The sequence below is a fragment of the Juglans regia genome, chromosome 16 (assembly GCF_001411555.2).
Source record: "Juglans regia cultivar Chandler chromosome 16, Walnut 2.0, whole genome shotgun sequence".
Classification (NCBI taxonomy): domain Eukaryota; kingdom Viridiplantae; phylum Streptophyta; class Magnoliopsida; order Fagales; family Juglandaceae; genus Juglans; species Juglans regia.
In genome coordinates this window covers 28,303,017-28,319,159 of record NC_049916.1, presented here as the reverse complement: position 1 = coordinate 28,319,159, position 16,143 = coordinate 28,303,017, and the positions used below count along the sequence as shown (strand labels likewise).

At 35.9% G+C, this 16,143-nt stretch overlaps 3 protein-coding genes across 3 annotated transcripts; all 3 read left to right on the top strand.

Annotated features, from left to right (window-relative positions):
* The first annotated feature begins 213 nt into the window (after positions 1-213).
* Positions 214-5,629, top strand: LOC108982283 (tRNA pseudouridine synthase A-like). The gene is made up of 10 exons (XM_018953608.2): positions 214-538; positions 952-1,008; positions 1,495-1,572; positions 1,878-1,931; positions 2,380-2,462; positions 2,866-2,965; positions 3,052-3,114; positions 3,532-3,801; positions 4,925-4,985; positions 5,106-5,629. Exons 1-10 carry the CDS (start codon positions 350-352, stop codon positions 5,210-5,212), a joined length of 1,062 nt encoding a protein of 353 aa, XP_018809153.2. The 5' UTR covers positions 214-349; the 3' UTR covers positions 5,213-5,629.
* A 1,915-nt stretch (positions 5,630-7,544) lies between these two features.
* Positions 7,545-8,321, top strand: LOC108982280 (protein DMP3-like). Its single transcript, XM_018953604.2, has one exon. The coding sequence runs from the start codon at positions 7,563-7,565 to the stop codon at positions 8,268-8,270; it is 708 nt and encodes a 235-aa protein (XP_018809149.1). The 5' UTR covers positions 7,545-7,562; the 3' UTR covers positions 8,271-8,321.
* Positions 8,322-13,807: 5,486 nt separating this feature from the next.
* On the top strand, positions 13,808-15,901 carry LOC108982287. The gene is made up of 6 exons (XM_018953614.2): positions 13,808-13,873; positions 14,220-14,583; positions 14,714-14,822; positions 15,233-15,305; positions 15,456-15,513; positions 15,688-15,901. The coding sequence occupies exons 2-6, from the start codon at positions 14,261-14,263 to the stop codon at positions 15,830-15,832; spliced, it is 708 nt and encodes a 235-aa protein (XP_018809159.2). The 5' UTR covers positions 13,808-13,873; positions 14,220-14,260; the 3' UTR covers positions 15,833-15,901.
* The last annotated feature ends 242 nt before the right edge of the window (positions 15,902-16,143 follow it).

Genomic DNA, 16,143 nt, shown 5'->3' with positions numbered 1-16,143 from the left:
ATTTTGAATGATAAGCATTGTACTTCTTTATTTTCAATGAAGGGACATCGTCAATCTGAAAAGTTGCTAAGTGCCATGATTATCTTTGGTTCTTCATAAAGAAAGAAACAATAGACTCAACTGTTGAAAATGTCAAAAAAATGAAATTGAAACCCCCCAAGAAAAGAAGTAAAGAACAGAAAAGGCACTCGACGTATCGGTTCGGAAACTAACAACACCGCGTCCAAAAAACAGCTAAAACCCTTAAACCCTGAGCCCCCCAACGTTCAGAATAAATAAAGAGAACCCCTTCTTTTTTAAAACAAATAAAGAAAACCCCTACTTGCAACTTCGGGGGCTGTTTAGATCCATGACGGCAAATCCCAAGCACTTGCTAGACATAAGCGCCGACGAAGAGGAACAACAGCAACGAGTATCTATGAGCCCGAACCCAGGAAATGGAATTCAACGCTACCTGGTCGCGATCGAGTATATTGGGACTCGTTTTTCTGGGTCTCAGCAGCAGCCTAATTTCCGTACGGTTGTTGGCGCTCTTGAGGTACGTTCCCATGCTTCCGTTTCTTTTGTTTTCTGGAAGTTCATTCCCATTTTTTGTTTTATTTGGCAAGTGAAAGTTTCATTTTTTGCTTCTTAGAAAGCAAAAAAGTACTTTCCAGATGATAGAGTTTTCTTGGTTTTCAAATAGTGAGATCCTCACGACTTCATATTTTTTTCCCTTTATCTTCTATTGTTTATAACATAAAAAATCTTATTTTTATTGCTTATTATCTGTTATTTTTATTTATTTATTTTGTTATCCCGGTTTTATTATCAAGTAAACGGAGAATATGTTATGGTATGTATCAGTACAGACCCTGCATTTTGTTTTCGTCGATGTTATTGGATGAAATTGCTAGTTACTGTTTCGTATTGACTGATTGGCTAATGTTGGGTGTCTTATGGTTGGTGCAGGAAGCTTTTCGTAAATTTATTGGCCAGCCAGTTTCAATTTGTTGTTCAAGTCGAACTGTAAGTTTATACTCTGCTACCCAATTCATATTATTTCTTACAGTAGGATATTTTCTTCATTGTAGGCTCGTGTTTCTTTCCTTTTGTATAACATGGAACCTCACCGAGACCCTTTGGACTCACTTAGAGAGTAAACCCCGGATGAATGCGCCCTCTAGAATTGTGTATCAGGTAATCTAGGAGAACTCCTAGGGAGGAATCGGACCCAAGATGTCTGGGCCTACAATTCATCTCAAGCCCGTCCTTTGACCATCAGGCTACACTCTGGAGGGTAGTAGGCATCATCTTTTTAATAGATTTAGAGACACATGTATTGTTGTTATTTTGTATCTGCATTGATGCAATCTTCCACCGATGGGATTAATGTGTTTGCGCGCAGCAAAAATAAGCTCCTTGTCCATGTCATATGTCTTTGTTATGCCCTACCATGTGGTACTTTTATATGACGTATGAGGTGCAGGGATGTCTACTTTCTTATTATTGCAGGATGCAGGAGTGCATGCCGTATCAAATGTTTGTCACATAGATGTTCAGCGCATAAGCAAAAGGAAGCCTGGGGAAGTGGTATGCAATCTATCAGTTATTATGTGAACGTATGCTGTGCACATGGATGCACAAGTAAGAATGTGTAATTTAAGTTGAAGGCACCAGTAGGAAAAGTGAAAAAAGGGTACCCCGCTACCAATCCAAGTGGTCTTATTATCTTTCTCTCTCTCTCTCTCTCTCACACACACACACACAAAACAGCTGATCTTGGAGGATTTTGATCTGTGGATGAGCTTTGCTGTTTCAGTTAAACTATCAGGGCTCCGGAATTATATGAATTTAGGACCAATTTCTGAACTGATCTTCATTTTTTTGAAATGCAGTTACCACCTCATGAGCCTAATGTGGTCAGAAGAGCTGTGAACCATTTCTTACAGGTGTGGCGTCAAGAATTCTATGACACAATGTTTTCATCAACATAAACATTTATGCTTGTTATGGCCATTACAATATATTTATTCATATTTTCTGGATGTCCTAATTCCATTGTCATTATGTTGGATGTTCTGTTAATTATGGTACAAAACATTGTTCACATTCAATCTGTTAGGATGTGGATGAGTCTGTTTTCAATAGGTGGTCTTTTCATTGAACTACCTCCATTTAGATGAAGGTTTTGATAGGGCAGTTGCAATACAGAGGGAAAACCATTTCATGCGCTTTGATGCAACCTTTTGCATCAGGCTCTATATATAAGTTGTCAAATTCCTATGGAACACGAGTGAAATTGTGGATTTGAAATGCTTCCAACTGGTGTACTTCAAAGTTCATTTATCAATTGGGATCATTCTACCAATCTACTGACATTTTTCTTTTTGGCCCCAGAGGAATGAAGGTGATATAATGGTGATTGATGTCCGATGCGTTCCAGCTGATTTTCATGCTAGATTCAAAGCTCAAGAACGCACGTAGGTACTCAGTTAATGTAAACTACGTTCATGGTAGTTGCAGCTTATATTGGTAGGCACTTTTGAGTTTTCGTCACTTTCAACCAAGTTTTAGATTATATAGTGGTCTGTTGGAAGTAAAACTGGGTAGCTGCTAATGCCATTTGGCACATTATGTTAGTATCGATCAGAGAGGAATTGCCAGGCCTGGGATTAATTTGGCTGTATATTTTCCAGCAGTGAAGTTCCAGTAATTTGTTATTAGGGTTTCCTGATTACTGATATTGAATTCTGGATCAATGTCAGACGCTCATTGTGGTTTGTTCTTGCCTAAATATAGGTTCTTATGTTTTAGTATTTGACTATTTTTAGTCATTGACATACGACTATGAATATTTGAATTTTCATTGAATACATCATTTAGGTATTTCTACCGCTTGCTATCTGGGCCAGAACCTTTGTCGATTTTTGAGAAGGACCGAGCGTGGCATGTTCCCGAGGAGTTAGATATTCTTTCTATGCAGGTCCTTGACAAATATCAATGAGTTTTGGTTGCCTAATTATAGTTAAATATCCTTTATTCGATTAAAAAAAACCATCAATCATGCAGGAAGCATGCAAAGTTCTTGTTGGCCATCATGATTTTAGCTCCTTTAGAGCAGCTGGTTGTCAGGTTGTTTCTGATCTATAAGATAGTTGGCAGATATTTTTTTTGTTTTGGGGGGGGGGGGGGGGGACATCACACTTTATACCACTCCTTTTGCAATATGACCACTGAAATGCCACAACTGTTATTTCCCCCCTTGGTAAGATATGACCGTTAAAATAGATAAAAAAAAAAAAATAGGTGACATGACACAAATCTAACAGTTGATCTTAAAGGAGGGGGCAAATTGCAAAAGGAGTGGGAATTTGAGGGTTAAAATGAAAACTTTTGCAATTAGGTGATCGTATTAAAAAGGGAGTGGTAGCTTGAGGGGGTAAAATATAAATTTCTTTTTATTTTTCTTTTTATTAATCCCACTGATGTTTCAGGATATCTCTCAAATTATTTCCTCTATCCTAATTGATATATGACTTCAATTTGCAGGCAAAATCGCCAATTAGAACTTTAGATGAACTCAATGTTACTGAGGTAGTTTCAACTCCATATTTTCCATCAATAATTGAGAGGAGACAAGAGAATTTAACCAAGGCAGATGTTTGCGCAAGCTCTAACAAGCCTGAGAATGACCTGCCTCTTAGATCCGTTGAGGGGGCAAGTGACTATAATGGTGGAACTGTTCTTGGATTTGGCGTAAGGAGAAGGCATCGTTGCTTTGTGATAACAGCACGGGCACGTTCTTTTCTTTACCACCAGGTCCTGTTCCTTTCCACATGTTTTCACATTTTTCTGCACTAGTTAGTTATTCTCTGTACATTTATTCTTTTTTAAAAATAGTTTAGCCTTATGGTCCTGTGGTTGATTCTGCATTGGAAGATATCCTTTGAAATAGGTTTCTATTCAAAAGCTAAAAATGGTCAAGGAACTTGGAACTTTGTTTTCTTGTCATGGGCTCTGTTCTTTTTCCACTTCTTGTAAGTTCTTATCTTTTGTAAGTGATTGGACAACTATATTCTTTTGCTTCTCTTTTTAAGCTTTAAATCCTAGTTAGGTGTTTCTCTTGTGTACACCCTCTCTACATAGGCTATGCCCGTTCTTTTATTAATAAAATTTGTGATAATAAAGAAAAAATCTCCACTTTTTTAGCTTTATTGCTTATTGTAACATACCAGCCTCACATTGGGAAGAAGAATAACTCATATAGAGCGGGTAAAAGTTATAAAGTGATCAATGTCGGATTTGTGACTACTTGCTATGGAAATTGAACTATAAGTGATTTTAGGAAAACTTCAAATTAATTAGTCTTTTTGGGGATATAATGCAGATCAGGTTAATGCTTTCCCTGTGTTACATATGACATGACCCTGATTTGTAAGGTTAGTCATATGATACTAGAGCACTGCAGACATGACCCTGATGAGGTCGACTAGAATTTAAGAGGGGGAGCATGTAATGGCCTAGTCCCACATTGCAAAAAGAATAACTCGCGTACAATGGGTAAAATTTTTTGAAAAGTAAAAGATTTTATTCAAGTGTGTAAAAGTTACAAAGGTGGTGTCATGCTGCTTTTTGCAGCACTTAGCTTGTAATTAGGCTTTCTCTGTATACTCCCTGTGTACTCGGACTTTATCTATTTACATGGATTAATAACATCTTTTCTTACTTATAAAAAAAAAAAAGTTACAAAGGTGGTGTCATACGCAAGTCTCACATTGACTACTTATTAGGAAAACTTGGCTTTATGAGTGATTATAAGGGAGCTTCAAATGACTAGTCTTTTTTGAAGTTGTAGCGCAGATGTAGCTAGCAATTATTTTTGGTTAAGTAGCTTAGTTTAGTTTATTCGTGACCAGCTGACCGAAGCTGTTCCAACTTACAGGTTAGACTGCTCGTTGGTGTTCTAAAAGCTGTTGGGACTGGAGGATTAGCAATCTCGGATGGTGATTTCACCTCTCTATGGCTTTCTCATTTTGCATATTTATATCTAATACAAAAGTGTTTGTTCGAAGTCTTACTTTGGACTGATTTCTGCATCTTTCATATACTTGGAGTAATTTCAGTTGAAAGAATCCTAAATGCAAAGACTGTGACTGCTGCTAGTCCCATGGCCCCTGCCTGTGGTCTCTACCTTGGGCTTGTAAAATATGATCTGCCAAGAGAGGAGTAAAAGGAGCCGTGGTTTTGACTGAACTGCAATTTCTCAAAAAAAAAAAAAAGAGGGGGGAGAGAGAGAGAGAGAGAGAGAGAGAAGAATGTACTGCAAAGTCTACCAGCTGCAATGATGCCCAAGACAGCCAGCATATTTCATTTCAATATGGCCCAGATGCACCGAGGCTTGAGAGATTGGTGATTGGGGCGTGGGAAGGAAGGGCAAAGTTATATTCTGCAACGTAATTGTCTGGAATTTGTAAGCACCTTGATCATGTGCAGCTTGCATCTCCAAAATTCGTGACGATTGAGAGTTCATTCTTGGGTAATCTTTAAATTAAGCTTTATATGACTTTCTTTATGGGCGGCCACCATACAGTACTTGTATTGTATTGCATGCAGGAGAAATTATGAATAAAATAAAAGTCCCCTTGTAGCCAAGGCACAATTAATTAATTAATTAATTAATGCTTGTAAATAAGATATAGAAAAAAGGCAAAACCAAGGAGAGTAGGCAGTACAATTTAATTAGATAATTTAAATATTCCTTGAAAGAGAAAAAAGAAGGGGAATATTGGTGGTCTTAATTCCCAGCTTTAACATTTATGGTACCTGATCCACATGATCATGCATGCTGTGCAGGCTCATGAATTCCTTTAGCCAACCCTAAAAGTTTCATGCATGTTTTTTAAGTAGTTAGGTTATGGCTTATAAATTTTTTTGAAAACATATATAATAATAAGAAGAAATTAACAATCTTGAAATTAGGTTTTATATAATATTAATATATATGGCAATTTGCAGTTTAAGTTTAAGCACATGGGTTAATTGTCTTACATTGGGGACAAATTAAAGAATTAATGTGCTGTTTGTCATTTAGAATCTTGTCTTTACATGCAGGGCGGCCTACGTACACATGCATTTATATACACAACTCAAATCTTTCCGCCAAATCATAAAATTTAAATGACATTTTATAATGTCATAAAAATGCTGATCAAGCTCAACATGACAATTCATTTCCAGATTTTCACTAACAACATTTTCAAAGATCTTTCAGTTTAATGAGGAATTCTTCTTCCAATTACTTGATCAACAACTTGTAATCCACATATTCAAAAGCTCGCATCCAGGAACTTTTAGGCTACGTTTGGATGTTGAGCTGAGTTGAGTTCTTTATAAATAGTAGTGAGTTGAGATGAAGAAGTGAGTTCTGTGGGGTCCACCTGAGATGAATTTAGATGTGTTTGGAGGTTAAGATGAATAGATGTATTTATGGGAAGTTGAAAAAAGTTGTGGATCATACGTGTAAAGAGATGTTGAGTTAAAATCAGGTTATGAGTCTCATGTGTAAAGAGACTTTAAGTTGAGATGAGTTTAGTGATTTGAGAATTAAGTATTTAGATGTTAGAAGATGTCTAAATGTGAACTAAATTCAGCTGAGCTGAATGCAGTCTAACAACCAAACGAGTCTCGCATTATTGTATTAAGGAATAATTCTGGGGTTTTAGGAATAGCCAAGATAAGGTTCAAGAAATAGGACTTATACCATATATATTTGTCAAGTGCTTCTGCAAAATTCGAAGTATTATCCTATATATACTTCCAAGTTAACAACGCGTGCAAGCATACGACTTCAAAATTCGAAGGAAGCTGCTTTAATTTATAATAACTAACGTGCTATATAAATTAATTATACAATATATATATATATATAGAGAGAGAGAGAGAGAGAGAGATCAGAGAGATTTGAAAATGTCTCCTTCGATCTTAGATGGACCTCACTATCATTAATGTATCATATTATATATGCTTAATCACGTGCAGATCATAACGTGACGTATCTGAAAACAGAACAATATTGGCATGATTGTACCTCAAAGAAACAGATAAAAAGTCATATGACTCATGATGAACATGGAATTAGTCGATCGTCAACTTGATAAAATTGTGAGAAACCTCCAAAGGAAACTATATATATACCTACGTACCTTCCAAGACAAGAAATTGATGGACCTAACCCTGATCTTATACGCTAAATCGCTAATGATTCACCACCCGTTATTTCGTCTGCTCCAAGCACCACTACTTCTACTTCCATACGACAATTACTGATCTCTCATTTCATGATAATAACCTAAATTTCTTCTCTATAGTTCCTGCATTCACCATAGCTTAATTACCGACGTACGTGCATGCTAGATCACTGCATAACCACCAGCTGTTTTTACTTGTTATATATCACACACACACACACACACACATATATACATCCAGAGTATAATCAATTCATTATATATATATATATATATATATATATATATATATATATCTGCATATATCTTCCTGGAGCTGGAACTAGAGCAAATATGTCTAATCTTCGACCAAGATCAACCACAGTACTACCCAAGAAGCAACCTTCATCATCCATAGCTGACAAACCCGCGGCTCCAACCACCTCCGATGCCATTCCCGACGGCACAGCGAAAGACCCTAATCTTCGACGCCAACGATCTTTCTCACAGCGTGCAATCTCCCAAACCCTAGAAGGCACAGCCAACCTAGCCAAGCGCTTGCCATCGGGCACCCTCTTAGCATTCCAACTTCTCATCCCCGTCTTCACCCAGAACGGTGCGTGTGACTCCGCCACTCGCCCCATCACCTTCATCCTCCTTGTCCTCCTCGCCGTCTCCTGCTTCCTCGCATGCTTCACCGACACTGTCAAGGCCTCGGACGGACAGGTCTACCGTGGCCTCGCCACCTTCAAAGGAATTTGGCTGTTTGACATTAATCCAGACGACTCTTCAAATTCAGGCTTATTCCCGGATTTGACCAAGTATAAAATAGGATTCATTGATTGGGTTCATGCAGCGTTGTCAATGCTAGTGTTTGGAGCTGTAGCTTTGAGAGATAAGAATGTGTTGAGGTGCTTTTATCCAACGCCAGGACATGAGACCCAGGAGGTTCTGGACATTGTTCCTGTGGGTGTTGGGCTCATTTGCAGCCTGTTGTTTATGGTCTTCCCCACCACAAGGCATGGCATTGGCTACCCCAGTGTCATGCCAGCTGGAAAATAACTCTTCTTCTTCTTCTTCTTCGTATTTTTAACTTAAACATTAATTTCTTTGGGAGGGAAGTATCATTAATTTACTTTTAAATTTTTCTTCCTTCTGTTAATTTGACTTTAATTTTGAAGAATTGTAAGAGACAGTACTCTATTTGCCTATATATATTTTTTACGATCGAGCCCCAGCAGGCCATGATCAACTCAAGGGTAGCCATTGATTAAAAAAAAAAAATATAATAATAATAATAATAATAATAATATTATTCATTCATAAATAATATATATTTTATTTAATTACTTAATTTTTTAAAAATGGTTAAAGATGTTTAAAACATATTTGAAAAAAAAAATGCAAATGTACTTGGAGACATGCCCAACAGTACATGATGCTAGTGGTTGAATAGTGATGTGCCTCGTGAAAATGTTAAGCAAACTAAGCCAAACTTCTTGCGATATAATCCTTATTCTAACAACGAAGCTATTAATTAATTTTCGTGCATGAGAATTTTATATACGGACATAGCCTCATTTGATTACGTAGTTAAGATGAGATGAGATATTTTGTTGAAAGTTGAATAAAATATTAATATAATATTATTTTTGTTTTTAGATTTGAAAAAGTTGAATTGTTTATTGTAATGATTATATGAGATGAGATTAAGGGTGTTCATCTGAGTTCCGACCCAAGAACCCAGGTATACCCAGACCGGGTTGACTAGGGTCAAACCAGGGCCGGAATCCGGATGGATCAAGGTTTTTGAAATCTGGGTTCTGGGTTGTACCAATTTTTTTTTTAAAGTAAAAGCCTTTATTTTATTAAAAAAAAATTCTAAGAAGTCAAGTTCATGAAACGCATAATATTTGTGTTCTAAAAATACTAAATGAATGTGAAACAAAAAAATAAATCCAATATTCATCTATGCATGCATGCATCACAATGCAATCCACTAGATATTACACTAATGTTATTTATAAATTACATTACCAAACACAAAATTACAAGAAATGAGTTACAAAATTAGCAGCACGTTCTTCCCATCAGCAATTTAATCTCACACCAAATAATAGTCCATTGTCAATTCCTGCAGCCAAGAAATCAAAAAGCTCATTAACTAGTTTTGCATATTATATTCAAATTGAATATTAAAAAAGAGTATAGAAAATGAGTATAAAAATTGATGGTTTTATGTATAAAGATTGCAGCAACTCAAAACGGTTTTGAAATTAATGACAATACATAAAAATAATGTCAAGAAATGCACCCAAACAGTCCTAGCTAGCTAAAGGGCAGTCATAGAAAATATGCATATCAGATTCAATATCACCCAAAATAGTCCATTGTATACTTGCAAATGAATGTGCTAGTGTTTGACAATAATGTTTTATAAGTACAATTGATTGGGTGCAGCAATAATGTTTGGCAAGAATCAAACATTTTATATGAGTTGAACTCATATTTTTCAATGAATAAAAGTATGTAACTAGATTTAAAAAAAAAAAAAAAAACTTCAACTAACAAATGCACAATTCAAGCAAATGCATATAATAATAAAATTTATTCTTTATTTCAACGTAGAACTTCCCAAGACTCTAGTTTTTCTTCTTATATTTATTTAATTTTTCACTATAGGAAGCAATTAATTATGATTATCCACCATTGCTCTTCAATTATGGCCATGAGATCTTACACTGTTTTAAAAGCTTCATTAGGTTACTTTCTTCATCACTCGGTTCATGCCAGTTTTTCAAGCAATAAGGGTTCAGTAACAAAAGAAATATTTCATTCCATCTACCTTGTAGTCAATTTTTTTATAAGTAAAGCAAATGAATCGAATAATCATGTTCCCTTCCCAAGGTTACTACATGAAAACCAGACCATTTCACCAGAAAGAATTGTGTTCCATCTACCAACTTGTAGTCATCATGCTTCGCAAAGAACATTTTCCATGAAAATGAGCAGAAACCCACCCTTTGCCTAATAGATTGCACCAGTTCTTTTATATATCAAGCCAAACAATACAGTAAGTACTAAATGATAAAAATCAGATATATGGGTAAATCTGAAAGGATCTACAACTACAATGAAATTAGTGACTTGGTGGAATACACAAAAGTGAACTTTTTGAAAAATACTTGAATTTTAACATAATCCTGAGTTATTATAGCTAGCAAGGACATAAACAGGCCAAGAAATTCTGGAGTGAACAACTCTAGACAGAGCATAATGGTAGAAAAGAGTTCAGATAGCAAAAATCCTATTATTTCAGATAAGCTTGTTTGGGTAAGCAAAATTAAAATGCATTTTAGGCCAAGTAATATTGAGATTAGAAAAAAGAAGCATGAGCTAAACATCATTATTAGGCCATAAATCATCTATAAAAAGCATTTGCTTTTGTCTGAAATAATCAAGCAAAACAAGTCTAAAAATCCTATTCACCACCAATCACAACTAACAAAATAATAACGACAAAGAATCTAAGCTAAACAAAAATCTAACAAATACCACCACACACCAATGTCCCAAACAATCCATGAGTTATAAAAGCTCAAGAGAGAGAGAGAGAGAGAGGGTTTCAAGTAACTGGTAGATCTGGCCAACCAAAACGGTAGCTCTACTAGTCATCGACAACGATGGCTAGGGTTTCGGCTTCCCTAGGACACTCTAGATACGAAAGAAACCTCCCCCTTAGAGAAGAGATCTAAACGCTCAAAACAGAGAGAGAGAGAGAGGAACATACCGAGAGTAGCGAAAATGCTTCTGTCTTCTGTGGACGGTGGCCTCTGATAGCACCGGAGGTGATGGTTGTGGTTTCGACGCTCGGTCGAGAGAGAGAAGTTGGAAAGAGAAGAAAAGAGAGCTAGGGTTTCGGTTTGGACTTTGGGAAAGAAAAGAGAGATCGAGAGCTAGGGTTTCTGTTTGACACTTTGGGTTAGAGAGAGAGATGGAGAGCTAGGGAGTCAGGGACGAGGGTTTGGAGTTAAACTTTGAGTGAGAGAGAGAGGACATCACACAAAAGAATGATGGGTTTTATATATATATATAACATGAGTACCGGATGTAAAATCTGGAACCCAGGTTTCATAATCAGATCCGGCCCGGATTAATCTAAATTTTGTAATGTGGGTTTCGGACTGGGCTAGAAAAAAATTTGGCCCAGATGAACAGCCTTAGATGAGATGAGATGAGATAGTTTGGTTTTGTATAACCAAACCAGCCTGAGTTTAGCATTGAGAAGCATTTTTCAAAAAAGTCGCGGTTTTGCTGAGCATTGATGAAGTTAATTACTTGGTTTTCAATCAAGATTGAGAACTACTCAACCTAAATCCAGTTTAGTGATTATTGCGTTTGCATGCATGTTCTTGCAGCTTGTAACATGTTAAAAGACTCCAAATTAGGTTGGCAGGAAGTTTCTCCAACTTGCTAGTTTATAGGGTTGCTACCCATACCTCGCCCCTGCATGGGGCCGGGGTGTTTGCCTCCTGGAATCCGGTCCTGCACTTGCTAGGTCTATCCGAACGTTGAGGGCAGATTGGACCTCCCCTGGTCCACCACTCACTCATGGCGAATAGACAACCAGAAAACACTAAAAAAATTAATTAAAACAACCGAAAAGTCACAACAAATTGAAAAAAAGAAGTCTTAAACTAGTAAACTTTTAACATATATGAGTTCAAACTCTAAAAAGAACCAAGGCCACTTGTGGTTCCCTTTGCAAACCCACGACCATTCTAACTTCGAGGAGGAGAAGAAGAAGAGGACGTGGCGGTGAGAAGGAGAGAGAGAGATAACGACGTGGGGGGGAGAGAATTAACCATAGAGGGAAAAAAAAGAAAGATTGGGGGGGGTTTAGGTTTAAGTTAAATTTAAAATAATGTTGTTTAAGTTGTTTAATTTAAAAATAAAAATAAAACTTAAGTTGAGACAACACATTATTTTAATAACTATTATATATGTATATATATATTTATATATATATATTATAAATATTTTAGGTTGGGCTGTAGGAATCGGCCGGGGTGTGGGGTATGGAGTATGGGAGGGAGCTCTGCCCACTCCCCAACCCCTGCCTTTCACGGATGCGAGTGGGGCACCCCGCCCCCTCATCTGAAGGGTAGGGTAACCCACGCTGCCCAGGTGGGGCAAAGCGGTGGAGGGCAAGCAGACGGGGTGCGATGCCCCACCACCCACCCGGCCCTACTAGTTTATATAAAAGTCGACAAGCATATATCTATTGAATGTATGAGAAATACGTGCTTTTTCAAAAATCTAATTTAAAAAATCATTACATGTCTATTTCTTTTCTTTACAAAAAAAAAAAAAAAAAAGACTGAAGAAAACCATGAAAAATTTACAACATGTTAGAAGAATTTTCTCAAACCTAATGAGGAAGAAAACTGCATTCGAATGTAATTAATTGTAGATTTTTTTTCCTGGTATTTTAGTTCTAACGACCCCTCCTATAAATGCATCGATTATATATATATATATATATATATATATATATATGATCTTCTATATATTGAGGTTGAAAAAGACACTGATGCAGGTCATCGATCATCAAAATGATAAGATCTAGAGAATAATTAATTTATAGTACTATTGATACAGGTTAAAAAAATTAAATAAAAACCTTTAATTGTTTTTCCATATTTCTGATCTATATATATATTTGAGTGAGTTAAACAGAAAAAAACACGAGAAGTCAGTACATTCTTTGAATTTTCCGACACGAATGACGAATTCCTTGCGTGTTTTTTTCTCGATTGGGATGAGTTAAACAGAAAAAAACAGTACATGAGATGACATTCTTTGAATTTCCCGATCGAAATCATGAATTCCTTCACGTGTACTGTCGTATCCGTATATCCGTATACGGCGATTAAAATACAGTTTAAGAAGGCGTCTTTCTCGTTGGCCCTGTTATGGTGGGACATGAAAAACACATGACAACACACATGAGAAACAAATCATTCATGCATGCGAATATATATATATATATATATCACATGCATATATATATATATGTTTTTTTTTTTTAATTCTTAATAATTTAAACAAACGAGAGTTGATCATCTAGCTCTAGCTCTAGCTCTAGCTCTGCTCAGTATATGTAGTACGTACCAATATTCATTATTGCCTCCCGAATTAAAGCTGCAGCTGCTAGATCTTCAACAGAAAATGACAATCTTATAATTGCTTTTCTCCCGGTGGCCGTACGTTCTTTTCAATATTGCCCTTAATTGGATCTCATGTGCTTTGGAGCTTTAACAATGCAAATTTGACATATATAACACAGCAGACAATTTCTACGTTTATATAATATATATATATATATATATATATTTCCCATTCTGCAAAACTAGCTATAAACTATAATTAATTCTTCTGCCAACACACCAAATTACATTATCAGTACTAAAATCGATTTAGAATGCATCGAAAGCATTCTCAACCCAACATATATAGCTCCTCAATCCTTGACGGTATTCCCAATCAACCCTTTCTCCCATCATATATACTTATACGTATATATTAATTGAGCTTGCATGACTTGATCTACTCTGCTACCACAGCCGATCGAAACAACTTGACCCCTCTCAACGCTTGTTCAGGTTCGCCCGCAGATCTCTCTCTCCAAACTCTTATCATTTCCTTTTAATTTCAAGTACTGCATGCTCTTAAAAAAACAATCATGTGTAGGTTCCATATATAGGTAGGAGAGCATTTTGAACATGATCATCGATATGCCTTGCATGGCCTTCTTCACCATTAATATAATATTAATGCTGTTAGACGTGCTAATTTCTTCGTTTTGTATTGCATATAGATCATTACAACTTTTCCTCTCTTGCATGGTTTATTGAGCATTCTCTCTCTCTCTCTCTCTCTCTCTCTCTCTCCTCCCATTATTCTCTGTTTTTTTTTTTAAGTTCGTCTATTTGTTTCCTGCATTCACAGGATTAAAAGTATCTCCCGGGTGTTTTTCTTGGTGGATAACCATGATGTCTTGCAGAACCGCTTTCTCACCAAAGAATTTCACGAAAACAGAAGATTCTAACTCGGATGTTCAATTTAGTAGCGAAAAAAACAAGACAAACTCATATGCATCCGATCACAGTAGTACGTCACAAACAGCTGTCTGCTTGTTTAAAAAATATCTTATTACAAGATCGCAGTATAACATGGGTAAAACCAATTACATGGATGGATCGCAAGTTATCGAGAGGAAAACTGCTGCCCGCCCTCTGTTGCCTCCTAAATCTTGTTGCAATTTGAATCGACCCCCTTCTTTCTTAGAGCAAGGATTACTTCCAGGACTTGGGTATATATACTTTACTCATTAATTCATTTATATATGAAATTAATTTGAATATATATTTTATTTATTTTCGTTAAAAATTGGTGTTCAACGAACGTGATCTCTTTAGCTTTTTGGTCGTGTAAATATATAGGTGTGATGCGTTACAACCAAATTTAACGGACGACAAGCCTTCAACCTCACAGCTTACAATATTCTACGCAGGGGCTATTTCTGTCTTCGACAATGTTCCTGCTGACAAGGTCTGCAACTTCATCATATATATATATATATATATATATATATATATATTTCATATTCACAAATATGCACTCTGGTTTGTAATTCATATATAATTAATTAATTTATGTGCCCCCATAAAACATTAGCTAGCTAGGTTCCTGATGGTGGCTTCATGTATATATATAAAAGATATTTATAATTATCAATTATGTAATTGTCTAATCATTTTAAATAAATAAATTTAATTTTTTTTAAAAATAATTATACAATAGTTATACAATTAACAAATATACGTAAAATTACTATATATATATATATATATATATATGTAGTTGAGCAGCTAGCGCTGAGTCCTATGACTATGATGTTAAAAGTGAGAATAATCAACTAGCATTGGGTTCTTAATTGCTATCTCTGTTTCCGTTTTCAGGCCCAAGCAATTATGCTTCTTGCAGGTGAAAGCTCTTTCTCAAAACCTGTTGTCACAGAAAAGCCGACTGCAGGTACTGTAAATTCTAGCAGAGTATTTTCCTTGTACAAATATATAAAGCCTGACCATTCAAGAAATTTTCGTCTATATGGTATATTTTATTTTATATAAAATAAATCATGGGAAAATCATATAGATTAACAAAGCAGTACCCACTTGACAGGCCTTCCAATGGCAAGAAGCTATTCTATCCAATGTTTTCTTGAAAAGCGCCGGGGCAGGTAATTTAAAATTACTTCATCTGCTTTGCTAATAATTTCATCACTAATATAATAATAATAATAATAAATACTTAATAGAATCCAATGTATACACATATATAGAAGATCAGTATTGTTCAGTACTTATATATCTAATGTGTATATATATATATATATGGCTTTTGTGTTTTGCAGGAAAATAAACAAATCTCCTTATGCTCCTCCCATTTTAAGAAATGATGATGAAGAAGACGAGCTGGAGGGAGCAATGGACAGTGGGTGCCACCAAACTAATAGCTTTATTCTTTCCCCTTTCCCTTCGCGTTTAGGTCATTTTTAATCACATGTATCGGTTGATCATGGGCGAGATAAGGAATACGTACGGATCATGTGCCCAAGATATATTCTTATTTTCACAACCCTGTCATGAAATGCAGTACTTTCAATGAGATTATTTATATCTATTCTGAATGGAGTTTCACTTTCTTAACAAATTAATGGCCGAAATGACTTCCTGATCCAGTACTCATATATGGTAGAACAGGTGCATGATCTCTGTTCACTAAACAAAGATTCTTCCTTAGATTTGATAATTGATTTACATTTTGTTTGTTCAATGTTAGTATATTTTCACTTCCATGCAGTAGCTTT